This window comes from Pezoporus occidentalis, unplaced genomic scaffold (assembly GCF_034315485.1).
Source record: "Pezoporus occidentalis ecotype Australia unplaced genomic scaffold, CSIRO_AGI_Poc_V1 ctg49, whole genome shotgun sequence".
Taxonomy (NCBI): Eukaryota; Metazoa; Chordata; class Aves; order Psittaciformes; family Psittacidae; genus Pezoporus; species Pezoporus occidentalis.
The window spans coordinates 4,126,688-4,154,594 of NW_026915824.1; the positions used below are offsets into that span (position 1 = coordinate 4,126,688).

Consider the following 27,907-nt stretch of genomic DNA (forward strand, 5'->3'; position numbering starts at 1 on the left):
AAGTGTGCTGGACATCTGGGCTGTAGCAGCAGGACCTCATAATCTGGAGAGAGGAATGGATGGTAAGGAGGCTCCCACATGCTCAGTCTCCTTTTCTTTGAGCATTGGAGACAGCAGCAAGACATTTCTGCAGTTGCTTAGGAACACTTTTAGTATTTTAAAATTATGCTCAGTAAAATTTAGAGACGGTCAAATCACAGCCCAGCACTTTAATACTCCCTCCCCCAGGTTTTAGGGTAGTTTGTCTTCAAAGCTTACCAAGACAAGTAATGTGTGGGCTTGCAGCCCCTTCACATAATACACACAGGCTGTTTGTGTATTTTGTAAATCATGCAGGAGTGGACAAGGATGTTTCCACTGTGGTTAGTAAAGTATGTACCAAGTACCCTGTGGGGCTTCCAAATTTCATTCCTTGTCTTCAGCCCGTATGCTGGCAGTGCTTTCTTGGTAATATTCCAATTCATCTTGGAATCTTGCATTCTCAGAAGTCCCTTATGTTTTAGTGGGCTCTATCCTCTGTCAGCAAATTTCTACAGGCTCAGTTATGTACAGATGTGGAGGGTCTATTGACCCTCCTCTCAAGACTTTTCTTAACCCTTTGATAGCTAAATGACATGCTTAAGGCAGGAATTCCTTCGTGCTCATCTCAAGGTGTTCAGTCCTTCCAGCATATTGCCCTTTATTCTTACCTGCTCCAAAATGTATCTCAAATAAAAACGCTTTTTCAGTCAGTTCATAACATTTCCAGCTTTAAAAAACTGGCAGCACTGGAATGGGTCAAAGAATGTATTGGTAAACAATGATAATCAAATATAAATACTCTTGAGTCTGCATTAAGGTGTAATTACTTTTAAAATGTGTTACAGTGAAGTATTTCTTCTAAAATATGTGGGGAGAGGAACTGGCAAGTGCTTATAATGTAAGTGCTTAGAGATTGCATTTTCCTATGCCTTGGCCTTGTAGTACAGCAAGGCTATAGCTATGCAGCATAGCAGATGTTCTCCGCTCGGTGCTTGTAGCACACTGCAGCTTCCTTATTACTCCAGCAATCAGGTTTCTTTCTTGCAGAAATGATACCAGAAAAGAGTGGGGATGCTTTTTTGCTTAGCATCAGTCCGGATGTATTCATGTTATGCACTCAAATGTAGGAGCTGGAACGTACTGTCCCACATTGTAGATGTATAGTGGGTGGGTTTATTAATGTCTGATTAGTGACCCCTGTTGACAGCTATCAGTACCTTTCTCAGAGAGTGTTCTTGTCAAAACTGATAGTGCTGCAGAAAAGCAAGGATGCTTTTCATTTTGGAAAGCTAGGAGCAAATCTTGGCATTGAGAGCTTGGTCCAAAGGCTACTGAAGCAATTTGGAGCTGTTCCATTACTCTGCGCATCAACCCCAAGCTACATGCTTCCCAGCCCACTTTCTTGTTAAGAGGTTGCTTCAGAGCCTGGGACATCATCCCAACCCTGCAACACAGCAGATTAATCCCAGCTCCCAGGCTGATAGCTTGAGAAAAGTTCCTCTAAACCAGGGCTTCTGTAGTGATTGCATACGTTTGCAGCTGCCTGAACTCTGCATGTTAACAAGAGAAGATGGATGACCTTTTCCTTTTTCATCTTCTGTGCTCTCAGCTCTCAAATCCTCAAGTCTTTTAGAAAATACATTTTAAAAATTAAATACTAACTAAACCGTTTTGAGCAGTTAATGCTTTTGAGCACGGTATCCCTTCGTTCTGGGTTGTTATTCATGGCTGTGCTCTGGGACAGATCAGCAAGGTACTGACTGTCACAGGCAGATTGTTGTCTCATCTATGAAAACTTGAGAAATGTGAATAGGCTTTAGATAGCCAGCTGCTTTTTCACACGTTTAGCTTGCTGGAACCCAATCTTTGAATGTCTTGAGAGTTTGCCTGTTGTGAAGGCAAACCAAACCAAACAAGTGTGTTTTGGGTATTTGTGTTGTTCCTAGCAGTTTGCAGGACTAGCTTTCTCAAAAAACAAATTGTAGTGCTGGAGCCTACCATAGCCTTAAATTGAGTTTTTATTCCTGTACAGATTTCAGTTCCTCCCCCCGTACCCCGCTGCCACAGTCCTTTCATTCATTAGACCTTCCCAATATTGGGTCTAGTTTTACCTAATGGATCTTAAAGGTGTGTTTATTACTGGACAGAAGAAAACTGCTTGTTCTAGCCCCAAAATGGAATGCAACTTTACTAAATTTACTGAGGATAGAAGCAGATGGCTTGATACCTGCTTGATAAAGAGATTAAGATTTGCAGCCAAAACAAATGGAAGCTGAATTTGAAGGGCAAGCTTCCTGCAGCATTCTGTTCCAAACCTGAGAATACATAATGCCATATAACATGGCCAACAAATGGCTGCCTCCTGAAAATTTACCAGAATGCTTTCTTTTTTATTTAGTTGTGTCTTTTATCTGGATTAAACCCTAGAGTTCTTACTAATTTCTACTCCCTTACAAATTAGGAGGTTGGTCCTTCCAGAAAAGGACCTGGAATTTGCTCTCCAGTTGTTTATATACTGAGTCCTGTGTCAAAAACCTGCAAAAATAATTGAGAATAATCTTTAAGAAACTGTTTGTGTAGGGAAGAGGGAGTATTTTTAACTGGTGCAATTAGGTAGCCAGGCTATCCTTACAGTCCTAAGATGAGTAAGGCCCCATATAAAATCATATGGGGAAGCCAACTTCATTATTTGTGTTCCTCATGAAGGGGGTGGGGTGTTGTTTTGCTGAGACAACTCAAGGAAGACTGTTTAATGGCTTTATTTTGCAGTTCTGTAAACAGAGAGACAATGTTGGATTTGTATGTGCAGCAGCTGTTATTTACAAATACAATTCAAGAATTAAAGACCTGGTTCCCCTAGAAGACAATCATTTACTTTTAGTTTCAGCTAGCACTTAAAATAGCTGTCCTAGATTTAAAGAGTCAAAACCCTGAGTCACACCATGTACTGCCATGCAAGCCACCATCATCGTCCCAGAACCTGAGCTATCGGGTGGTGATACCTCAGCTTTCATCTTATGAAAGTTACTCCTTGGATGCCCTAAGAGCAGTACGCTGCATCAGCCAGACCTACCTCAAATACAGAAAGTGGTTTGACAAAATTTAATGTGATGTCATCTCTATGCTGTGCCTTCTGAACTTACCTCCCTATGTGGGAAAGATCACTTGCTGATATAATGGCTCTAAGAGAACAAAATTTAGCAGACGTGATACCTGGGGTATTCTCTCCTTGCAGGAGGGGTGGAAAGGAGGTATCAAGCCCTCTGATGCCACCTACAGATGTACTAGAGGCTGGTCTAGGGGGGGTCCAACTTAATTCCAAATAATTGTTTTTCTTGGCAGCTTAATTCCAAATAATTGTTTTTCTGTCCCTTTCAGGCCATACTAACTAACTGGTGTTTCATAAGCTGTGTTTCAAGCTAGTAACAGGGCAAGGATTTTCTGACTGTTTTTATATGGAAAGTGGATGCTTGCCTGACTTTGGTACAGGTGAAAATCTAGCCCATTTATCAATAGAGTATTTTTACAACAATTTTTAACCTCTCCTTTTCAATGGCACTAACATGCTCCTGGGTGTTTGCTGCATGTTGTAGGTAGCAGCACAACTCATGTTGCTGAAACCACAGAGCAAGAGGCACATAGTTTTGCATCATATTTATCTGCTGTAACCTTTCTGCCTTGTCTTATCACTCTAATAAAATCATGTGTTTTGCTGGGATGGGAACCCAACACTAGCCTTGCTGTCCAAAGATTTCTATAAGATATGTAATAGTTCTAAAAAAACACATTCAATTTGTTTTAATGCCATGATTTCTTAGTGTAGCACCTTGGTGTGAGGAGTGTCAGTATAATCAAAACTTTAGGGTTAAATTAATGAAATCCCTGATTATATTAATGAATTATTTATGCTTCCTGCAGATTTCTTCTTTCATAATCTTTAGCAAGAGATTAATATCGTATTTGGGCTTAACAAGTTTTGCTTTTGAGGCAACAACTGATCATAATGGCAAAAACTTTGGATTTCAGTTAGTCTGAGGAAAACAGCACCAGGAGATTTACTTTCCTTCCTGGGCAAGGATTCTCATTATTTTCCTCTGTAACATACCTTACTGATTTGTTGAGGCATATTTTCATTGGATGGTAATTATTTGAAGTGATCAGAGCCCCATATATTCCTTCATTTTTTACTAGTTTTTCTACTTCTTCACATGCTCAACATTGAGTCCAGGCTTTATTTGAAATACAGTGTTGATTATCTTATAAATGTTAATGTGGGTGGTGCTATCTATCCCAGTGCGAGGACAGTCTGAAATCATCTTTCTTTGACAGATTAATTACCCTTCCTCATCTCAGCATAGGTTATATATCACAGCAACGTAGATGGTGTAAATATCAGTGTTTGCAAACTCATTCAAAGGCTGTGGAAGCAAAAATATCACCAGACATTGCTGGGTGAAATGGTGAAAAGCTGAGGATTGCTTCATCAAGAAATGTGAAATGCAAATGTTTTCACCCCAAACGCCCTGTTTCATGTCCGTTAGAGAGAGGCAACTTTGGACATGACACATGGCTAATGCCTCCACTGCCATTCAAAGTTCCCAAAAGCCAAAATTAGGGTGCTTCCCCCTCCCTTCCACCAGGAATTACAGACTCTCTGAAACTCTTACCAAGTTATCCAAACCTCATTTCCCCTTGACTCCTCTACGTAAACGTAGAGGTCGGTGGCATGTTGAAAGAAATGTTTGGGGCCAGCAATTTGATTGTAATTACTCATTTCTGCACAGGACTGCTAAAATCTCTTTCTGAAAACTGCAGAATTCTTTGAATTCTGAAGCTTTCTGGATGACCCGTGGCATTCAACTCTGCTTTGCCACAAAACACATAGATCTTGGAAATGTAGTCAATACCAAAAACTGGCTGCTCAGAAAGGGTATTACAGTAGAGCAGCTTTAGGTTTTCTTTAGAAAGAGTTTTCCTTATAAGAGTAGTGTATTAATATATTTGCTATGGTTCCAAAAGCAGTGAATGTATCTATCAAACTGTTTGGCTTCACTTGCAACAACTCACTAGAGTAGTTTCCAATGTGTAACAGAGGAAGAACTTTAATTATGCCAAATAGATCCCCAAGATGTGCCAATCAATGATAGCAAGGGAAGGACACAGCACAGGTATTAGGGGAAAAAATCTTCCTGGCACAGGACTGTGTTTTGGTTCTCTGTGCATTTTGTCCTGTCTAGTTCAAATAGCTTTGGAGGAGCCCATTATTTCCCTTTGCATGCCATTGCCTGCACTAATGGCTTTGTGATTAGTGTGTCTTAACGCTGTTGCATTTAGGTAAACTAGTGCACAACTTATCTCATTGGCTTAGTGACACTTTCTTATAGTGCACTGTCTGCTTCTTCCCTAATGGCTTTCACCTTGCAGTTCCAAAAACTGACAGAAAATACTGTTTTCAGGTGCAAAATGGAAAATGGCAATTGGTCATTTATGGAAGAAATGGTCAAAGCAGATGAGCATAAGTGTTTGAGTAGGAATGGACAACTCATTCACAACAGTTTTAACTGTCATGGGGAGTAAAATTACACTAATGGCCAATAAAAGTACAAGCGATGTCTATAACTGTTAACCAGCATGAAATGATCAGCTCCCCGCTCACCATGACTTCCCAGTGCACTGACTGGAACCCGGGGTTTTGACAGGCTTGAGCATCCTGAATATGGTCTGCTTTCTGCTCCACTGGGAAGCTGGTTATCAGTGCGGGTGCTGGCATGGCTATCACAGCTGTTCCCACTGCTCTTTGACAGTGTAGGTCCTCCTTGCTGACCCTCTGCTTCATGTGTTCTCCTAGTAACAAATTTGGGGTTTTTAATAGGAATGCTTTGGAGCACAAAGCATGTGAGAACAGCATTTCAGTTTTGCATCTGACCTTAGCAGTTGTATCAGATTGGTAGAAACTCAAAATAACGATCAGTATGGCAAGATACTCTCAGGCAAGGTCTTCATCAGCTATATGTGTCAGCTACAGAAATCAGATAGTTTGAAAGTGTATCCTTCATCCTTGCATATACCATAACTTCAATGAGACTGTACTCCACTTTGGGCTTTTACAACCCATTTTGTGCTCTCCCTTTGGGATATCCTGTGCCACTGAACCTTTGCTCTAGGAGCGTGGAAAAGATGACTTTCTCGATGGGAACAGGTTTCTGATGCTCCAGAGGCTCTGAGAGCTTTGTCAGGAGCAGGGTGGCATGGGCGGGTGTGGCTGAAATGGGTGTCTAGGCTAATCTGGGATGTGCTAAAAATAAATACATTATAGTAGACACTGCAGTGACCCTTTCCTGAATTATACAATTAGTCATGGTGCTGGAGATGCATTTGGATCACAAACACAGGGCAGCACTGTGATTTTACTAGCTGCTGCAGCACATTGCAAAGGAGAGCTAGGATTTGACCTGGTCTCAGCTTCCCCTCTGGCTGTTTCATATCTGCCCTACCCAAACGCAGCTTTCCTGGGAAACAAAAATAGGCTTGCAAATAGCATGGTAAGGATAAAGCACTGTAAGCATTACCCACAGAAGAACATAGTTTTCTCTCTGCCTTATGGGTGTGGGTGACTTACACCAACGCTCTTGTTCTTTCCTGTTGCAGGGGAAGGGGCTCTCCTTTCTTTCTTTTTCTACTCAGCAGTGCACAATATGTAAAAAGCTCTTTCTATATAAAACTGCACCCATTAAAGACGTTTTAAAAATTGATTTAGCATGACTAACACAAGGGAGGTGGCAGTTTGTTTTTCATACTATAAAATAACCCTTGGTAACTCCTACCTTTTATCTTACACGTGGATGGACAAATATATCACCATCAAAGGATGACAATCTGGTGGTTTAAACAGCTTTAAAGGGTTTAATTAAAACCTATTAAATAGGTTTAACAGGTTTAAATAAAGAGAAGTGCAGAGCTTGGGGCCGTGGTCCAAGGCAAGCTGGAGTGCTGATGATCATGCTGAGTGCATTTATTATTTTATGGAGTGCAAACAATGTGCTCATCCCTCTGTAGTACACAGTAATAAAGATACCCAGGAAGCTTCACACAGGAGCAGAAAGTGCACTGAGAAAGCTTGTGATTAAAAGCCCTTGATAGGGAGACACACTTCTTCTGAGTTGGTAAAGGAAACCATGAAACTGGCTGGTAAGCACCCAAATTTTTATGTCCACACAAGGTGAGAGGCAAAGCATGCTGTGCTTGGGTTGTTTCAGATACTCAATAGAATACAGGGCACTCATTCAACCCTTCTCGTTACCGTCTGCTTAGGGGGAGCCCTCAGCAATGTACAGCCATGTTAGCTGAAGCTGGTTCTTGGCAGCTGCTTTCTCAGTATTTCTCTGTGTGGTGGCTCCCCGTGCAGGAGCTCTTTGTGGAGTGGAAACAGCACTGTTTGCCTGGGCAATCAGTAATTCCCAGCAGCTCTGCTAGTGCTTGGTGCTGGGGCACTCTAGCCACACACCTAGGCAAGCAGGAGGAGCACTGGGGCAGTGATGGCACAAATGCTGCATTTCCCACCTTCTTGCCATTCCCTACTGGAGAAATTGCAGCAGTTGTCTCCCTTTCATTCCTCTCTTCCACGCTGGCTGTGGGGTGCCTCCAGTGTACCTGGTTTGCATTTCCTCTGCAGAGCCCAAGTCCCACATTGCCCCAATTACTGCTGTCTGTTCTCGGGCCATGCAGGAGCAGCTCTGTCCCTATCTCCCTTTCCAGCTACCGGGCTTTTGCATTTATGCTTTTCCTTTCCTCTCCTGTTTTCAGCTACTTTTTCTTTCTGCAGGGAGGGTACTGTGCCCTTCTGGCCCAGGAGCTTCTCATTCCTGCCTTGGCATCTTCCCCCATGCTCCTGCCTGTGTTTCTTGCTACTCTTTTGTAGAAGGTCACCTGTCCTGTGACACCAGCCTTCAAACCAGGACCAGGAGCTACAGTGGAGAAGTAGAAAGTTGAACTTAAGTTTAAGACCTCAACGTGTAGGATTTATAATAGTATATTTTCGGTTTGCTGCTAAAGAGATGTGACTGAAAGGAAGGTAACAGCTTGACAAATGTGAGATGGTTTCCCACCTCCCTAGGCAGTGGGAGTTATAGGGTTCCAGCTGGTTGGCATCAGGCAGCAAAAATTGTGGCCTCTTCCCCCTGCCTTACAGTTTTTAGCATTGCCTGGAGTATCTGACTCCATCTCACAGGGGTTCAACTTTAACATGACCGGTGTAACTTTGTTCAGGATCCACATAGTCCTTCCAGTTGCTGTTGTAAGATACTCACAATGGAGGAAATCCTGAGGAGGAAAATGGTTTAAGTTGCAGAAGGCTGCATGAAGAACATCTGCAGAAGCACAAAAGCATTGTCTGGCCAGGCTGGAAAAACACTTTGCAGTCCTGACTCGTGAAGATACTGAAGTTGCAGTCATCCAGCATGGGACTGTTATTAGGGATTTGGGTTTTCTTTCACCAAGTGCTGTCACAGAGTGAATTGTTACATGCAGATACTATTAAAAACACATCTGAACGTATGTGTGAGGCATGCCATGCTTTAGCAAGTGAAGTATTATGAAGGTATGAAGGCTGTGTATTTTTATTCATGAAGTTTGCAAATGGCTTTGTTTAAGTTAACGTCCCTTACTACACACTGTTATCAGCTCCAGCCATTCACTGAATTACTTCTGAATCTTGATTTAAGATGTAAAACACAAGTCCTTAGGGATTAAATGTATTAAAAAGAGTATTTACTTTCATCAAATTAGTTCTTTAAGGGCAAAATATTTGCAGATTTTTAATATGGTGGGGATTTTTTTTCTGACATTTTTAATTTGTAGATTCTGTATTTGTGAGCTTTGAATAGGAAGAAAGGAATTGATGGTTTCAAACAATACTGTTAAAATTGCTCTTAAGCCCAGCGTAATAGTACAACCCAAATGGAAGGTTTTGTGGTCTGGAGGCATCTATGCTTCCTGAAGGAGTTGCTTGCAGTGCTTCCTGGTTTTCTAAATAGCTTGCATAGTATGGGTTAGTAATTTTTACCCGACCCTATGATCACAATTCGGCACTGTCGATTTTTTGGAGGTTTTATGTCACGATTTCAGTCTTAACAAAATACTTTAGGTGAAATGGAAAGTATTATAGGCACCACTGCTCATAAGATTTATCAAAACATTGTATATGAAGCCCTCTGCTCTTAGAAACATACCTCTCTTGAACCTGCAGATTTCCTAGCAATGTGTTTTTCTTGGTATTAGGTAGCTCTTATTTGTGCAATTATAACGTGGGGGGAGAAAAGCTGCATGTAGTGGAAATAAACTAAAGAAATGCAGGGGGAGGACTGAAATAACAACAGTTACCTAAAATTAATCCCATTCCTTGCTCTGTCCTACTTTATAGCTTTCTGCAGTATTTTTGGAGGGTTGATTCTGCATTGAACACATGCTTCAGACAAAGGCAAATGTTGAGAAATCTGAGATCAGTTGCAAATGCAAACATTGCAGCTTGACAAAAACGGCAGATGCATTTGAGATCTTGACCTGCAAATATCTCTGTTTCTTGCATAACTTCATTAATGCTAGTATGTGCTGCCATAGTGTGATGCAGTTTGTAGTCCTCCAGAAAATAAGAACATGCTATTTTTCTCTTTTATCAGCTGGAAAATGGGACACAGGGAGTGTCCATGTGGCAAAATGCATAGAAATACCCAAACTGATCTGAATGGGTCAGATTAAGTCCCAGAAGTTCCATCTAAACTAATTAAACTGTATTTTTCCACATAGACTTTCCAGGAAGGATGGAGTCATCTTTACTCCACAGTTGTAGCCATTTATCTTATTTGTGATTATATAGCTAGGAAAGCTATAAACTGGTGACCTCACACAGTATTTGTGGTAGCACAGTACTGTAGCATGGATGCCACAGATATGCAGGAAGCTGGGCAGATCCTTGGAAAACTGGCTAGCACCATATCATTACAAATCAGCCATAAGCATCCGTTTCAGCTGCTTTAAAGCATCCTTATATGTGACTTGGCAGAATATTACCCTAAAGCTGTGAAGGAGACTGAGCCTGGGTTTCCCAAATGCTGTTTGTAGCACTTTGCCTTGTCCCCCTCGGCTGGAAGTGCGACCTAGGCTTCCACAAAACATTACTGAGGAGGAAAGCCAAGGAGCACATACAGGCTTAGCCTCACCCCCGTAGAAGACCTATTTCTACATCAGGAATTAAACCTTAAGTTTGATCCTTAAATGAATGTATTCAGGTGCACTTGAGCTCTGTTTGAAGGGCTTGAGTAGGGTTTGAGCAGTGACTAAGACTTGTTTTTGCTCTTTGCAAATGGGGGGGGGGGGGGGGGGGGCGTTTGTGCAATGACTGGTTGATGGGAGATGAATTACTCATCTAAACAAACCATTTCTTTTTTTGGGGGTGTATATGAACCTTTACACAGACATGCACTGCAAAAGAAGAAAAAAAAAGGAAATTGTCTCAAGGTTTAGGGTAGAAGGTCATGAAATGGGAAAGAAAGATGGGTGAGGAGTGAAAACAGAAATAAGAGAAGTGTCAGAGCTACACTGGGCCTGGGGAAAGATCAGATAGGGGAATGAAGAGATGAAGCAGCAATAAATGAAAATGAAAGAGAAAACATAACAGACAACAGAGCTCCAAGATAAGAGCAAACAGGTTGTGTACATTGTCAGGCAGCAGCTATTTATTGGGAAATCTGAGAATATCTATACCAGCTTTTCTCACAAGGACAGCTATAACTTTCTCCAGAAAGGACAAGACATCAGATGAAGTGTACAGTCTTCCCACGGATAATGCTGGAACAGCTGTTACAGGAGGCTTTGTCATGGTCGTGGGGGCTGGCAAAATTATCATTTGCTTCCTGGAAAAAGATCACTAATTATTTCTGATGTTGTGGAAGGACAGAAAGCATGAAAGCAACTTTTGACTTCTCCATGACTTGTGTGTAATTGTAAAGGCCCAGGGTCACACACACAACCATAATATAATATGCAATAAACAAACATAATATAACACTGCCACCCGTAGATTCTGTTTTATAGCTTTGAAACAGGAAATTAATGTGTACAGGTTTCCTCAGGATACCTCTTCAGTAATTGCTACAGCCTTCTGATATTGGTCTGGTTGTGAGTGGGAATATCTTTCATCTTCATCAGGAAAGTGGTTAAAACTCTAGCTTCTGTCTGCTATGCCATCAGCTTGACACAGGCTCTGAAAAAACTGTAAAGTTTCTAGTCCAAGTTTCCCTTGTCCCTTGTCTCTAGTTTCATCCTCAGTGGATATAATGAGAAGTTTATTCCTCTGCCTCTGTTGCAGCCCCTCAACTACTTAGGTGCTGTTATCAATCATGCTGCCCATTAATCTTTCCCTCTCTGGGCTAAGCAAATGCAATTTTTGCAATCCTTCCTGAGAGATTTTTCTAGACTTATGATGGTTTTTATGGTTCTCCACTAACACCCTCTTCTGTGCATCCACACCCTTCTCAACACCCTTCCAAAGCTGTGGTCTAACCAGTGGTCATCTGAACGGAGGGATTTTAATATGAACATACGCTCCGGTCTACCTAGTGCAGGGTCAAGTGAAAAGTGTCAAACAGGCACTCACTATTTCTGTAATGATAGTTCTTTTCCGTAAAAATTGTTTCTTTCAAAATCAAATACTGATGCCAAATCGGACAGCATTTAAATTCAGTAATTCATGTAACAGAAACAATCACTATATATTTTGAACAATCTATTAATCTTTAAGATTGTTTCTGTTTTGACTTTTTGGCATTCATTTTGCATTAGCTGCTTCATGCGGTATTTTAAACTTAGTGATTTGTATCCTGTAGTGTATAAACAGAACTACTGATGTAGTATCACATGGTCATTCCTGCCTTTTCTTTTTTTGGTCTTGATAATAGCAGTAACAGACACCTAATTAATACAAGGTCAAAACCTGCTTATCTTAGTCTTCCCAGTGTAAAGGTAAAGATAATGAGAGGGAAGAAACGGTGAAAAGTCCAAGCCCTCAGACCTTGGAGACCAAAGCCTACATCAAAAGCTGCAGCTTGAGGACAACCGTGGCCATTGGTCAGCCCTGCCTGAATGCAGGGGCCCCTTCTGAGTTTTAGAAAAGAAAGTAAGTGCAGTGAGTGTTTCAGTTTGCTCATTTCAAAATCATGTCTGAAGCCCAGATACAGATGACTGTACTGTTGCTTTAATTTTAGAACAAATGTACCATTTAAATCCAAGACAGAAAAGACAACAAAGGGAAATTCTGTGAAAAAGAAAGAAGGAAAGGAAGAAAGGAAGGAAAGGAAGGAAAGAAGGAAGGAACCCCAAACCAGAAAAGACAACAAAGGGAAATTCTGTGAACAGGAAAGAAAAAAAGGAAGGAAAGGAAGAAAGGAAGGAAAGGAAGGAAGGAAGGAAGGAACCCCAAACCAGAAACAAAACAAAATCCCAGCAGTTACTCTTTTTTTCAATCTGGCCTTGTGGCTATGGGTCAAATGTTTTTCAAGCTCTTCTTAATTCTTTCTTATTTTTCCCTGCCACATTTATTGTCTTACTGCCTCTGGTCCTTCCTGCACTTCCTCTCTCATCTTCTTCCTGTATTGTTATCTCACTCACAGTTCCGATTTCTTCTTGTCTTGTTAATCTACTTTTAGACTCTTCTCTTTTTTCTTTTTGGATTTTACCACCACCAGCCCTTTATTCAGCCCAGTGTCACAGCTGAGCACCTTTTAGCTCTATGCATGTTCTCCAGATACAGGGGTGCTACATCACAGGTCTACCTATGCTTTTTTGGCCGAGATTATTGCCAGTAAGCATGACAAGTGGGAGAGGTTTGTGTGTGGATTACTGACTACATTTTGGCTACTCCCACATCAGAGTACATCAAGGTACTCTTGATTCAAAGGGGTCACTGCATCTAAATTTGCTAAAAAACATGCCATTGTAACCTTACTTGGTTGTCTGTCATCTGAGGCTGCAGCCAACCTGACATGAGCAGTAAAATGAACCTTTCTGTCTCTCTCTTTGTCTAGCAAAGGTCTCTAATGATCCAAAGTTCTTGTCTCAATTATTTTTGATCTTTTGCTTTTATCCCCCAAAGGATTCTCCTTAGTCACAAGTCAACACTGCAAATAAGGGCATAATAAGGCAGTTGCTTCTTTTAATCAATTCCCCACAAATCCCTGCAAGTTTTAAGCATTTTTGTATGTTGCTTTCGGTTTGTTTTCAAAGTATACTTAATTATCCACCATTTCAAGAAAACAATTCATGAAACTACTTTATTCTACTCTGCTAATCCAATTTACCTTAGCGTATCTCTAACCTGTGATAAAATCAGCAAATTGTGGCGTAAACTCTCATTATTTTAGTTTTGAGGAAATCTCAGTCTATCAGCATGGTTATTAAATAGAACACCTTTAAAGGATGAATAATCTGAGTATTGCAATGAGTTTTCCACAAAGTCATGCTGAGTTAGGGAAAGAGTGAATTAAGGAATGAGTTAATTGACCAGCTAGTGAGTTTAGCTGGTGTTACAGACATGGTAGTTACTGAGAGATGTTATAACAAACCATATGAAATGTAGGCACTGTTGAAAAAACATTCTGGTTTTGTGCTGTGGCCTTGCGGCATGGGGAATTACAGGAGCTTTGTCAGCAGCTTGCAATGAAAATGAAGAGACAGAAAAATGCTCATTGTTTAGAAAACAAGATTGCTTTTTGGTCTATTTGGATTAATTTTGTTTTCAAAGTATTTCAAGTGTGGGTTATGAAGCATTATTCCGATTGGGTAACTAAACGGCAAGAAAAAACTGTATTTTAAATACAGAGTGCAAGAGGCTGTGCATAGCCTTCCTGTAGTCATGTGCCCCGGGGAGTAGGGCTGGAGCAACAGCAGGCCCATAGGGAACTGACTTCATTTAATATGGGATATGCCCACATCAGACTAGGCCAGCATGTAAGCCATTACAAAGACAGCAGCATACCTAGAAAAGATACCCAGGAAAGAGGGGCTCACTGGGAAGGGGCAACTTATCAGCTGTTAACCATTAGGTAACCTAAGAGGGCTGATAACGTCTTACACTTCTTGAATAGGAATTATAAGGGTTCATCTGACTAGACCTTCATACGTGCCTGCAGGGCTCCTATAATTGTATTATGTTTTTTCCAGGTTAGATCTGTGACTCTGGCAGGCCTCTGGTGGTGCTCGTGAGATGTTAATCGGAGCACAGCATGCTGAGCAAAGGGAACAAAGCTGATTGTTCTGCTCTGTAGCCAAAAAAAAAAAAGAGAGAATGCCAGCAGATATTACCATGAATGGAGTCACACAAGAATAGTGACATGCTGTCCTGACTCAGTTTTGCAATGTCTGTATTACAGCATGCTAATGCAGCATGACAGGATGTCACGCTGCAAACCTGAAAGCATTAGGGGATTAGTCTGTGCCATTTTGCTCTCCCATTCAGTCATACAGTCGATATCGTCCTTCCCAAATGTGCCCACCCTTGTCTCACAGCAGTGTAAAATCATTAAGAAATGCCACTGTTTCTGATGCAATGTAACTTTTTTACCCCGTAACTTAGTAGAAAGATATGAACACAAGCAATAAAACTGAAAATCTTATTTGAAGCCAAAACTTTTAGTTGAGCTATTCTGTTGCAACTTCCCAGCACAACCAGAAGATATAGAAATTATTTTGCTTTTGGTTTAGGGTGGGGTGGAGGGGTTGTCAGTTTGTTTTGCAGTACTGGAGACTTTTGCCTGCTAACTTGACCCAGGATTTTTATGACTGGCATTACTTACTGCAGTAAAATCCCAACAGCTGGAGCACTGCCTTGAGGGCAACTGCAAAAGTCAGTCATTCGTCAACCTGGTGCTACCCAATCCACGTTCTGTGAATTCTCCTATTTCTCTCATATAAGGATGAGGGTGATGCTGAAAACTGCTCCTGAAGTGCTTGTACTAGCCAAGGAGCCAGTACAGTTTTGTTCCTCCAAGGCAGGAGAAAGGGTGCTTACTCCTGAAGCCAGTTATTTTAGTTAATCCTCCACCCTGAAGACCCAGAGCGGCCATGGCTGTGCTCAAGGAAAGGAACAGCTAGCAAAGAAATCTTTCATTGCCTGCTGGAAAACAACCCACAGTCCAAGGAGAAAGGCCCCATTACAGCAGTGAGGGCAAAACTAGGAGACTTAGCATACAGCTTGAAAGGTTGCTAGCAAAGTTGTATGATTTGGTTGCTTCTGCCAATAAGCTTTTGAACTTGATTTTCCAAGGAGGTCCTTGCTGCTGTCTGCCTAATATGCCTATGTAGTGCTAAATAGGTCTGGAAGGTTGTGAAAGTAATATGATCATTTCTGTGTTTATTTCAGAAAATGGTATTCAAGCCAGTATTGCCAGTGCAACTGTTTCTGCCTCAGCATCAAAATCTGGTAAGAGTTCAAATTTGCTGTTACCTGATATTCTGAAGCTCACATTGCCTTTTTAGCATTCAGCTTTTCCAGCTTCTGGGAGAAATCAGATGAATTATTTCATGTGAATGTAGAGCAACATATTTCCCTAGGCCTCTTATCAAACTCTGTTGAGAAGAAAGGCTTGAGGGATCTTAGTAAGGAGAGGATTAATTTGACCAGGATGCAAAAACGGTTTCAGCCCAAAAAGGCTGAAATTCTGTGAGTTGTTATGGTTTCAAAGAGTAGTCCTAGTGTGATCAAATATAAACAAATTTGTTAAGACTCATAGTTCAAGAGGTTGCTAATTGAGAATAATTTTGGAAACAGCATCATTCAAGGGATATGGCAGGAGGGAGCAGCTGTCATTTGACGGATATAGAGTGATGGAAGAGGACATGGGTTTTGATAGTAAAGAATTACACAATCTATGCCAAGGTTGGGCCTTAGTTGATAGGAGAGAATAAATGTGCATAGAGCTGTCACTTGCAAGAAATCTACTGATAACTTCTTGAAATTATTGATATCAGGATTCACTTTTGGGGGTAAGGGATCAGCACCAGTTTGCTCAGTTTCAAAAGCTGCATTCTCTCCTACTTCTGTTTGTGATTATTTCAACTAGATCAAATTTTATTTAACTAGATTAAAGTCCTAAAACTGTGAAGACTTAACAGAGAAAATACCTGCTTCAGATGGTAAAAATCTGTGATTCTGGTTTATGTCTTCAACTTGCACATTCAGTTCTCTTTATTGTGTAGGCTTGTAGTTATGAAAAATCCATATTGAACATATTTCATTCATGTGAGCTAAATATCAACTCCTTTATTAGTTTGAATACTGATCTGCTGCATTAAAAAAGTGATCCATGTGCGAGAAGAAAACTTGGACACAAGAGTTACAGATACTAATGAGATATGCTAATGAGGCTGTTTTCAAGCTGAAAGTACTGCGATGATTATGAGCATATACTTGAAGTAATGGAGGTGAATAAGATGCAGCCAGGTGAAGTATGCATGTTACAGTTATTACAGCAGAAGAATTAGTCTTTTTCAAACTGTGTTGCAGTTCTTTTATGTTTCAAAACCCCTGATGTTAACGTCTGTTTCAAAGACACTTTATAAAGGCTCAACCCCTCACGGTGAATGAGCTCTTTTGATGATTCACTGAAATTTCTCTTGCAGCTTTCCGTCGCAGAAAGGAAAGCAGAATTGTTATTTACGCCTATGAGAAAAGCATCAGAAGCCCACTATGAGATTAAAGCACTTTGTGGGTGTGAGGCAAGCTCCCAGGGAGATCCATTCTTTGAGGCACTGCTGTTCTACAGGAACAGCCAGCAAACTAAGAGAGGAGGAAAACAGTATAACTTATGTTTTAAAAGTTCTAGTGTGAACATTGCATTTAGAGGTACTCTAGTTGTATCAGAGAAAATGACATGTCACGTCATGATTTGCTCCTATTCTTTCCTGTATCCCATCCACAGAAAGAGGTAGTAGGATGCGTGTTGGGTTGTTGTCAGGGATTTAAACGAGTCTCTGTAGCTGACAGTAGGACTTTGTATTAGATTACAGAATTGAAAGCTGGACTCCTGAAATTATTAGTTATGGGGGGTTTAGCCCAGATTCTTTGGCAGCAATTTGGGCAGTCTCTTCCCTTGAACATGTGCCAGGAGCACATAGGTCCTGCAGTATGCTACCCATGCACAGTAAGACAAACTGGTTTAAACCTTGCTATTGTCTTAGTGATGTTTGTGCAGCTCTGTTTTCAACTTTCCATACCAGTAGTAGCTGGAAGTGATCCCTGCTGCCTAAGGGAGCCCTTTTCCTCTTCCTTCAGCCTCCAAGTTTCACCCCTCTGGAGGAGAGAACACCTTACAAAGGGCAACAAGTTCACCTTGTGGAATATCACGCATCAGAGAATACTATCAATCTCATCCACAGAGTCCTAAGCTTTGCTTCACACCTCAAAGAAAGTCCTGCCAGTTGCAATTTTTTCCACAGAAATGTGGGTGCAGAGGAAGCTGGTCTGGGAAAGCTGGGCAGAGAAGACTCAGCCAGGGCTTGAGGTGGACAGTAGAGGAAAAATTTGCACAAAGATTAGTAGAGCCTTTTCCTCTTTGGCTCTCTACTTGTGATATATAACATGTGCTGCTGTGTGTCACTCCTTTCTGCGGAGCTTACATTCCTTCTCCTGTTAAACAGGTATGCAGTGAAGTGTTGGTCAGCAGTCTAGTCCAGCAGCACAGTGAACCCATCCATCCATGCCAAACTCCTTTCCCTCACCTCTTCCCTTGGAAGCCATGCCAAACCTTCCCTCTGACAGCAACCACATGCACTTTGAATCCTTTTTTAAAAAGTGTGGGTAAGAAAGTTCTGGAAGTGCCAGACCTTAAACAGAAATTCACTGCCTTTGTAAGAGAAGGTAGATAGAGGTATGTGATGTTTATTTATGCATGGCAAAATAAATCATTAAAGATGGCTTTCTTGCCTTTCTTGCAGTAACCGAAGCTTTAATTGTATCAACTTCACGAACAACAGCATTTCAAGCACCAGTGCTGACAACAACTGCAATCAGAGCTACAGATGAGTCTATCACAAGCAGTAAGTGAAAATTCTGTGAGCTAATTGTTGATGCTGTTCTAGCATTCATTCAGGAAACAAGCAGCAGGATCTTGTAACTGCATTATCATAGGCTTGTCTTCAGTGGGACAACCCACCTATGGGACACAGAGTGGCTTTCTCTGCAGTGAAGGGAGCCCTGTTCCTGTAGATCTTCAATTTAAATGAAATATTTTTTAAATAATTTAAAACTAGTCTGCAAGCAAGGCATAGGTGTGTTTTGTGTGTCTGCATATGTATGTATGCAAAAATGAGGAAATAATTTGAATGTCGTTCCTTTATTAGGCTCCACACCTTCTGCACCTACTGCTACACAACAAATAACACAAGGTACAACAACACAACCACCAGCAGAAGTGACCACTACAGCAGCATATAAAAGTGACAACACAACAAACAGTAAGTGATAATTTCATTGAGCCCTTTCTGATTCATTGTACACTACATCGCTGTGAAACAGTATGGAGCAATAGAAAGAGGTAAAAAAAGAGTAGTTTTGGTTATGGATTTGAAGGTTTGGGAAAGCAGAACTATTCATCCTACCGTATTACTTATCTTTAAAGAATCTCGCCCTAGAATCTTACACAAAGAATATTATACCTTTGATTTGTAGTGGAAGTGTCCTGAAGCCATCACACAGGATTTTAATCTCCCTGTAATTGAGATGTATTTGGAAGGATTTTAATTTTTTTTTTTCTTATGTGGCTGGGTTGGGTTTTTGTAAGTATTTACTAAAAAATAAGTGATTCCCTGTCAGCAGAGTGGTGTCAGAACAGCCCCCTTTGGGTTTTTTATTTTATATATGTTACAATGCTACAGTTACTTATGTTCTATATTATTATGAGTCACAGTACTGAAAGCAGAGAAGTGATACTGATTACCCTGCATCAATCCTAGGAATATATCTCCATGAATCTTCAGAATAATGTGTGCTGGCCCAGCACATCAGATTGGATTCTAGAAAAGGAAAATTAAAAAAATCAAAAAGATCCAGCAAGTAGTTGGATTAATTTAACCAAGTATATTAACATCCAAAATGAGCTCAGTAAACTTAAGATGAAATTCAGTCTCCCTTTATTTTGCCTCTGAACTACACTGAAAATACTTGCTCAAGTCTTTTGCTGAACCACAGTTTAGAAATACTCCATTTGTATACCTAATTGACCCAAAAAATTAAAAGTAATTACCTCAGATATTTAACTCCGCAGTCAGTGATACACCAATGTTCTTGGAATTGATATTTAGAGCATTCTGTACTGTCGCAACTTATTAGAACTTGACTTCTTTTCCTTTGGTTTCCTCACCTAAAATGGGAGTCCTATAAAATGGTTTTCATGCTTTCTTTGTGCATATTTTCCTTTAAAGCCACCCCTCACTGACCTGAGCATGCTAAATTGCCTGGAGAGTAATCACCCTTTCAGTTAGTGGTTACATCTTCTGATGCAGCTTTCCCACTGTGCTTGGTGTAAGGAGTAGTCTGATTATCAGCCTGAAGTCTTTTGGGTTTTGGCTAGGCTTTTAAATGCCAGTTTCAGTGAGTCACAGAATACAGTCTGGCCAATGCACAGGCTGCTGAAGTGATACTGAAGGCCACAGAGAATCTTTTTAAGCCTTCATTTATGACACTCTGAGCCTGTCAAAAGCCTGCAGCGTGGCACATCACATTACAGATGCAGTTCCTAGTCCTTTCAGTTTAGCAGAGGTTCTTTGGCTTGTGGGTACCAGAGTGGCACAGCCACCTGGAACTAAACCTTGTTGACAGGTAGAGCTCGCAGCAGAGGAGGGAAAGCTAACAAGGAAAGGCATGCCTGCCAGTACAGCTTAGCTCCATCCACTGCTCTGCACTGATGCTCCAAAACACTGGTGCTGGGGGTATGATAGTGCTGGGGGTACCGCTAGGCCTGGGTGAAAGGTTTTTCACCAACATGCTTTCTTTCCATTCCTCTTAGGTTCTTTTCCCACCAGCTGGAATTCCCCTAGTTACTTGGGTTATTTGTTTTTAAAATTCCTCATTTAAGCTAAAACCTACCCCCCAAACCACCAAAACTTGTGATAAAAATGTTGATAAATGAACACAAAACCAGAGCTAACCTGCCTCTCACTCCCCTTTCTAAAAATTGAAAATTAAAGAAGACATTGGAATTGTATTTTCTTTCAATGCTAAGTAGTATTTGGAAAAACTGTGTATGTGAAAAAAAATTTTAGTGGGTTTTAAGGCAAAAGCCTGGTCTACCTTTCAAGAAAGTCATAGCCTTGGTTTCAGCCCAAACAAGTGGGACAGGGCACAAGGTAGTGGTTTGAGAACAGGCATGGTGCAGGGGCTGTGTAGATACTGGGCTAGTCCTTGCAAAAAACCCATAGACCCCTCAACCCCTCTGGCTGCTGGCTACAGCCATCTCTGTTTCTAACCCATGTAATGGCATGGCAAGCTGCCATTGCCTTCACCGCATCCTCCTAGTCCCTGCCTGTGTCCCCAGCAGCAGCACAGGGCTTGGGAGAGTTGCATTTCCCTGAATCAAGCACAGGCACAGCAAGATTTCTGCTCTCCAAAACGGACAGGAGATGAAGGTTGTCTACTCTCTTTTTCACTAGCACTCACTTCTCCCCCTTTTGGGGCTGGCCATATGGGACTGAGGCAGAAATTGGTGGTGCCTTTATGACACTTCAAAATTTACTTCACTACACCTGATTTTCAATAAAAAGCCAGCAACTCTGTTTTGCAATGGAGGTAACCGCTTTCTCTGCTTCAGTCCCTGCTAAAAGCTTCAGTAAACGATTGCATTCACACAGCAGAGATTTGACAGGGCTTCCTGTCTCTGCTGCAATTTCTGTGGCTGCTGTCACCTTTTATTATAGATTCAGGAAAAGCCCCCGGTGCTCCATACGCTGTGAAATCATGCAAACGACTTTGTCTTTTTTTCTGTTTTAAATCCTCAGTATTCTTTTTCTCTGCAGGCAATAAGTACGATCTCTTCCTTTTTGCCCTCCTGCCCTGTATATTATATTGGAAGATAAGCAATAAAACTTGTCTCTTTAACCTCCTAATTTATTAATAAAGGGGTCAAATCCAGGAGTTCACATTTAGTTAGAAAGTGAGCTCACTTGTGCAGTTTAGGTCCCAAAACAAGAATTTATATGGTGCCACACTACCGCAAGTTTCATCTGCAAGCAGGATTTCATATCCTGGGAGACTTAAGAGTTATCAATGAGAATACAAAATGAAATGCAACAAAAATTATGTTCTTCCTCCCTTCGATATGGAGCAAGCATTTTATGCAAGGTCAGTGCTCAAGGTATTAAATTACAAGTAAGAGTGGATTTTTGGCTGTTGTGTTTCTGATTTATATCATGCCACTCTCCTGGATGATGATACATCATGGTGCAATGAAATATTAAATATTAAGAAGTGGGAAAAGGAAAGAGTGGAAAAGATACTTTTTTCTCTTTTCATCAAACTACAGGTAATTACTTCAGTAAAACTACCACATGAGTGTTATGGTAACGTGTATTGCTCTCAGGTCATTGCCACATGCTATATGAGTACAGCTGGCTGCTGAAACATGTTAGGCAGAGAAATGTTTTAAAACAAATGTTTTTAAATACTTGGGGGTTTTTGCTTACCAGAAAATGTAAAGCTGGCAGACAGCAGATGCACTCAGTCATGGGCTGAAATCTGCTTGGTTACCTCCCTAGCCACTTTCTGTTCCTCCGAATGGACGGGAAGTTGCATTGGGTTTGCTACACTGAGTTTTTTCAAAGCTTTCATGAATGCACTCGTTAATGTAAATGGTTTCTCAGGTTACTGATTACAGGGGTGAGACCTATATATTTGGTTATGCTAAAGATAGGAGCTCAAGGGAGAAAGTTTAGTCTTCCATCAACAAAGCACTCATGCTGGTATTGTAATGTGGTTTGGGTGCAGTTCCTTCTTCCATGTAAAGGTGTTTCCTTGATTCATTCATTGGCCAAGTAAGGTCTAAATGCATGTACAGATGTGAATATCCTTTCCAATGCATAGACTATATGCCGAGTATTTGCCACTTACTTGAAGCATCTTGTGATGTTTAAGTTCATTAGGTAACAGTCTGCTGTAAAGCAAATTTAAAGTACTGTTGGGAAATGCCTAAATATATGTGTATTGTGTGTATGCTAAGTAGAAAATCATGCTAAGATCAAGTGAGGGTGTGTGGAATTACAGATGGTTAAAGAAAATAAAGGGTTTTCAGAGCACAAAATGTAAGGAAATACCTGAGATTCAGGCAGCAGCTTTGAGAGCAGTTTCAGACTTGCTGTTGTTGATTATCCCTTTGACAAATACGTGTTAACACACTGTCATTTATCCTATCAAAATATCAGCAGGGAGAGCTGCATCACCACCAGGGAGTTCTGCCGCTGCGGCAATCATCCCCATTTGGACAGCTCTTTTACAATCTTTACTGCTTTACCATTTTTATTCATAATCAGCTGTTGACAACAAACCCATTAACCGATGATGCGAGTGCTTTTCAGCAGCAGCAGCAGCCGCCCTTCTCCACTGGACTGCTTTTCTGTGAGCCCAGGCCTCCTCCTGCCAGGCAGGCAGAAATCTCTGCTGCAGCTGGCTGAGCTAAGCGTGATGAATTACTGCAGCGATGTGTCGGTGGGGATGGCAGAACTGAGTCACTGTGTGCCCGCACAGAGTCCCCCGCCTGCTCCCGCGCAGAGCATGGGTACCACAGTAAGGACTTGCACTGTCTCCTCCTGCTGAGATCAAATTAAGCCTTGCATAGATATGAGTTATGGGATTTATCGGAAAGGCAGATTTCTAGCAGGCATACTGCTCTGTCAGCGCTGCCATTGCATACGTGAGGAATGGCTGGATATGGATGCTTCTGTTCCCATAGGCTTTTGGCACAGAATTCAACCTCCTAAGTGTGTTGATAGTAGAGTCTGTGCTGTGTATTAGGCGTAAGGCTTGGAAGCTGCTTAAAAGCCACAAGTCAACAGAGAACTGGGTTGCTAGGATTTAATCTTAGGGTAGTACAGTGGAATTAAGGTTGTGTTTTTCATCTTGGAAATGTGCAAAACTGGCATGCAGCCTTTTACACCTCTACTTCACCCCTCAACACCGAGGTGCAGAGCCTGTTCTGCAGTCTACTGAAATAAATGCATCAACCTTCACATTGAGCTCTAGGTAAAGGTGTGAGTCATACCTGGTGCTATCTGAGTAGCAGGAAGAATCTCACCCAGGCTGAATTAAAAACAAAAAAATGGAAATGCTAGCATCCCTCCCTTCTCAATCCCCTGCCGAGGCATACCCAGCATACAGCCCGTGTTCCCAAGAACAGTCTGTTCTCACAGCTCCCAAACACAAGAGGAGCACCCAGGGCTGGGCTGCTGCCAGGACTGATAGGACGCCTAGAACGTGTGATCCCCATGGGAAAACAGCTCTCCGTGGGGTTACAAGGCAACTGGCTGCCTCCCTCCTCATCTCTCCCACACACCGATTGTTTTGCAGTGTTCACAAAGCATATTTGTGTTCAAATGTCTCTGCACATGAAGGCGTTCAGTTAGTCTGCCTTACTTTTCATTCTCCCATGCAAGCTTTTACTGATTTCTGATAGGAGAGCCACAAGATGCTTGCTGTTGTTGCTGTTACAAGCACATGCATCCTAAAGGGAGAGGGAGGTTCTTTAGGTTTTTTGCTTTTCTTTTAATTGATCTGAGATTAAAATTGAAACATTTTTTAAACATTTAGAGTCTGCATCAACCATAGTAAGAAACAAAACTGGAAGAAGTTTGCTTTTAAAGATTCACTCAAGACTTCTATGACGAGAATGCAATTCTTGGATCCTTGCATTATACCATAGTAAAAAAATGAGGTAGAGGAGCTTTTTCACTCTACCTCATTAGTCTCTAGTGAAAATTGGAGTTGCATATTGAAGAGGTACAATGCTGAGGTTTCTAGAGGGAGCTGACAGTGAAATTATGCTTTTCATCACTAGAACTCCAATGAAAAGTTTAGGCATTTAAGTTTGTTCTGCATAATTTTTGGTGTGGTTTCCTTCCATGCCTCAGCCTTCAAAGATACCATCTCTGGCTGTCCAGCTCCTCTCAGTTCCCAATGTTATATGAATCCCCTGACTCCGGTGACTTCAGCTCACTCTTTCTTGGCTCATTGATTTTTTGAAGCTTGCCTTTCCAAGGTATTGCACTTTATTAACAAGAGGGGAAGTGAAAGGCCAAGTTAAAGGTGTGTGGCGGTAGAAAAGGAAGCTTGGGCACTGAGAATTTTTTTCCCCCTGAAAAAAGGGTTCTTTGAAGGGCCAAACTGGTAATCAGTTTCTGAATAAAGTGTGCAATGAAGCGTCCCTCAAGATTCAGATGTTGCATGTGCATGATGTTGCACTCATTGCACGAAAACATGTCTTGAAGTTGTTCTAGTTCTAGTGTTTGAAATTCATATGAAGAGGCACTGAAAACACTTTACAGCTCAGTCACATCTCTGATTTATACCAGAAAGGAAGTATAAGGTTACTCTTGGGCACCCCTATGTTTTATTCATTATGCACTGTCTGTTATGCTGAGGTTTGAGCATAGACATAGGAATTATCACTGTACTGGAACAGCTTACATTCTTTCTTGTTGTCATTTGATGACCTTCAGCTCCCTGGGCTCAATCTTGAACTCACCTTGGGCTGGAAATCTTGTGACAAAGGTGGCCTTGATCCTCTATTGACTGTGTGACAGCAGACTTAAGACACTTTAATTTCTCACACATTAATATTCAGGGACATATTATTTCCTAGGCCTTAACAGCACAGAACAGAGTAATTAACTCTGCACTTAATTACAAACCTTAAAACTTTTTACACTACCACATTATGTGATAGTTATGGCTGAAGCTTACTTTTTATTTATTTTGTTTAAAATGAAGGTGAACGATAGAGGAAAGTAAGCAAGCTTCTCTCTTCTGCTCATGTTGCTTTTGGTGCAATACTGCCTAGTCATTCAGTGCTTCCAAGTCAGAGCTCTAGGTTGTCTTCTGCACAGGTGTGAGGCTCTTTCCGATGCTAGGATGTGGTTTAAAGATGAACCAACTATGCCAGTAGTAACAACCCCATACCCATAGGAATGGTTCGTCACTTGACAAGCAGTTACCAGAAGCTGTAGTGCTTTCTGACCTGAAGTCTCTTTTATGATGGTGCCAGTTTTTGTCTGAGGGACGGTCCAGGATTTAACACAATGCTTATAGAAGTGTATCTTGCCTGAATATCTGTCTCATTTCCAGCAACACAAGCAAATGGAACACAGTTGGCACAAAATGAGAGTTCAGATGCTTCATCCACTAAGGGATGGTCTTCTTCATCCACTGAGGGATGGTCCTTTTCATCTACAATCTCTCTACAAAAAACCACTTCTGCTCCTGGAACCTCAGGTAAGTCTTGAAAACATGTACTCTATTTTCCTATGCAAGCAGTTAAAAAGATGAAAATCATTTTGAATCTTTTCTTCATGTGCTGCACATTGTCCTGGAATGAGGGCCACCTCTTTGTTAATGCAGGGTACACTGTGGCTATCTCATCTAGCTATGAAATTATGATGAGCGATGGGTGAACTTCAAAACATTCAGTTGGGATACTCAGTGTCATTACAGGAGGATATGAATTACTAAAGGTAATAGCGATCTTTATATATGCTGTATGTGGTCACTGTGTAGCACTGCCAGAGGAGGTCATTAAGATAAATTCTCTGCAAAACAAAGGAGACAAAGGAAAAAACAGCTATAATTTTTACAATTGTTAATAAATCTGGAGGGCAAGTTAATGCATATTACCAACTAAGTGACATTGTTCAAAGTACAACATGGTCACATACAAGGTCAAAAAGATACTAATCTTTCCCAACTCCAGTCTTGTTACACTGTTTTTCTGGGGGCGTGTTGATGTATTTGTCCACTAAACAACACAGTGTAGATGCCAGGTTATAAGAGTGATCATTTATTAATCTTCTAGCTGGCTTAACTTTCCCAGATTTTGAAGAACCACTTATTCAGGTTTTCTTAAGGTCTCTTGGGTCTTCACTCAATATTTACTTTCAGCTACATGTGTATAAATCCAATGAGGACACTCACTTTGTTTGCATATCCCAATTATTATTCATGTTTAACATCCCCCAAGGGATACAAGCCTTTTTACAACCTCTGAATTGTGTTTGTGGGAGATAAGCGTGCACATGTACTGTGATTTTTAACTCATAGAGGATAGGACTGGATATAAAAATGGAGTAACGTCACATTCCCAGTATGCATTAAAGCACTTGGAAACATGCAAAAAGATATTATAATAGTAAACATTTTAAGGAAGTTGAATGTGTATTTTTTAACGTTTAATCCAAGGTCAATGATTTAGAGAGGATTCTTCACGATTATTTCAGTAAGCCTATGCCCCATAATGCATATATTGTGAGCTGTAGTGATTATCCCGCTAGGTTTTGTGTCTTTTGGCAGACGTGCATGGTATGGAAACCTTATCATCGGTACACTGTGATAAAAGCAGTAAATTACAGTGTTTTTAATTAAAGGCTCTCTCACACAGGTAAATCTTCCAGGTTAAAATGAAATTGTAATGCATACCTGGGTATGGATCACACATATTGAATTACCTTTTACATTGTTTGCATAATTACAGTTTACATTTAAAATTTGCCCAGAAAATTTCACAACTTTCCTTGGGTCTGTTTGTGGAAGTCATTATCTTACCCAGCTCACCTTGCTGTAAAACCACTAAATCTTGAGCTCAGGCACTGCCCAAGATTCTTGGCTGAGAAAGGCCCATCTATCCAGGGGGGTATCAGTCTAGGCGCTTGGCATAGCCAGCACTCTGAGTTCCCATAAAACTGCCATTTCAGAATCACTTTCTCCTGAACCAGGATTTCCACATTTACACTTTCCTATCTCCTCACCAGCTCCTCGCTTCTTTCTTGCAGCTTAAATATGCAAGAAATTCCATTACTCACCCTGATGAGTTTGGTAACTTATCCCAGATGGGTGCACATTTAGACCACCCTTGCTCCCTTATTCTCCGTATACATTAAAAACTTTAAGAAAAATATGTTATGATTCCCTCTAAACAGATTTATTCCCCTATGTGAAATCACTCAGGGCCAAGGGAAGCCATATGCTGTGCTGTACCCTAATAACTTTCAAAGCAATGCAAGCATGAAGCCAGTTGTTTCATCCTGTGCTGAGATTAGAAGAAATGCTGACTGTCACAGCCATTAGATTATTTCTTCCCAGCTCTTTGGAATTTCATTCAGAGCCTTATATAGGAGCTGAACGCCTTGTGTTCACTAGTGCAGAGGCTGGTAGCCTCAGTGGGGCTGGTGCTGCAGCCCATAAGGGATAGAAGAGCTTGCAAGCCAAAGGCACCCAAGCCACAGCTTCTGCACAGCAGCTTAGGGGAAGACAAATTAATGTGATATTGGTCCAAAATGGAGTGTTTTTATTTGATATGCTCAACCAAAATAGTCCAGCTGGCTAACCTCAATGCAAAAGAATATATATAGTTTAGAGACCATTTTACATTTTTTAAAAAAATGCCATTTTGCTCAGAAAGTCCTTTGTTGCTGCAGAAATAAAGCACATTTTGAAGAGAAATTTCCAATCAACCATATCAAAAGATCAGGGTGTGGGAGGAGTGCCACAGAAAGCTGGAGTGGGACTGGAATGAGTGGGGGAGCCTAGCAAACAACTTGGAGAAACATCAGAGAACACTATTGCTTGCTGTATTAAAGAAGATTGAAA

General features: G+C 41.0%; 1 protein-coding gene across 5 annotated transcripts in view; it reads left to right on the top strand.

The window, feature by feature from the left end:
* Positions 1-27,907, top strand: part of EMCN (endomucin) — a 434,433-nt gene that overhangs the window by 380,452 nt on the left and 26,074 nt on the right. For all 5 annotated transcript variants that reach the window (XM_062636730.1, XM_062636731.1, XM_062636729.1 and 2 more), the window contains 4 exons: positions 15,431-15,490; positions 18,004-18,105; positions 18,409-18,522; positions 25,394-25,540. In XM_062636730.1, coding sequence (XP_062492714.1) covers positions 15,431-15,490; positions 18,004-18,105; positions 18,409-18,522; positions 25,394-25,540 — 423 coding nt within the window. The remainder of the gene's footprint in view (positions 1-15,430; positions 15,491-18,003; positions 18,106-18,408; positions 18,523-25,393; positions 25,541-27,907) is intronic.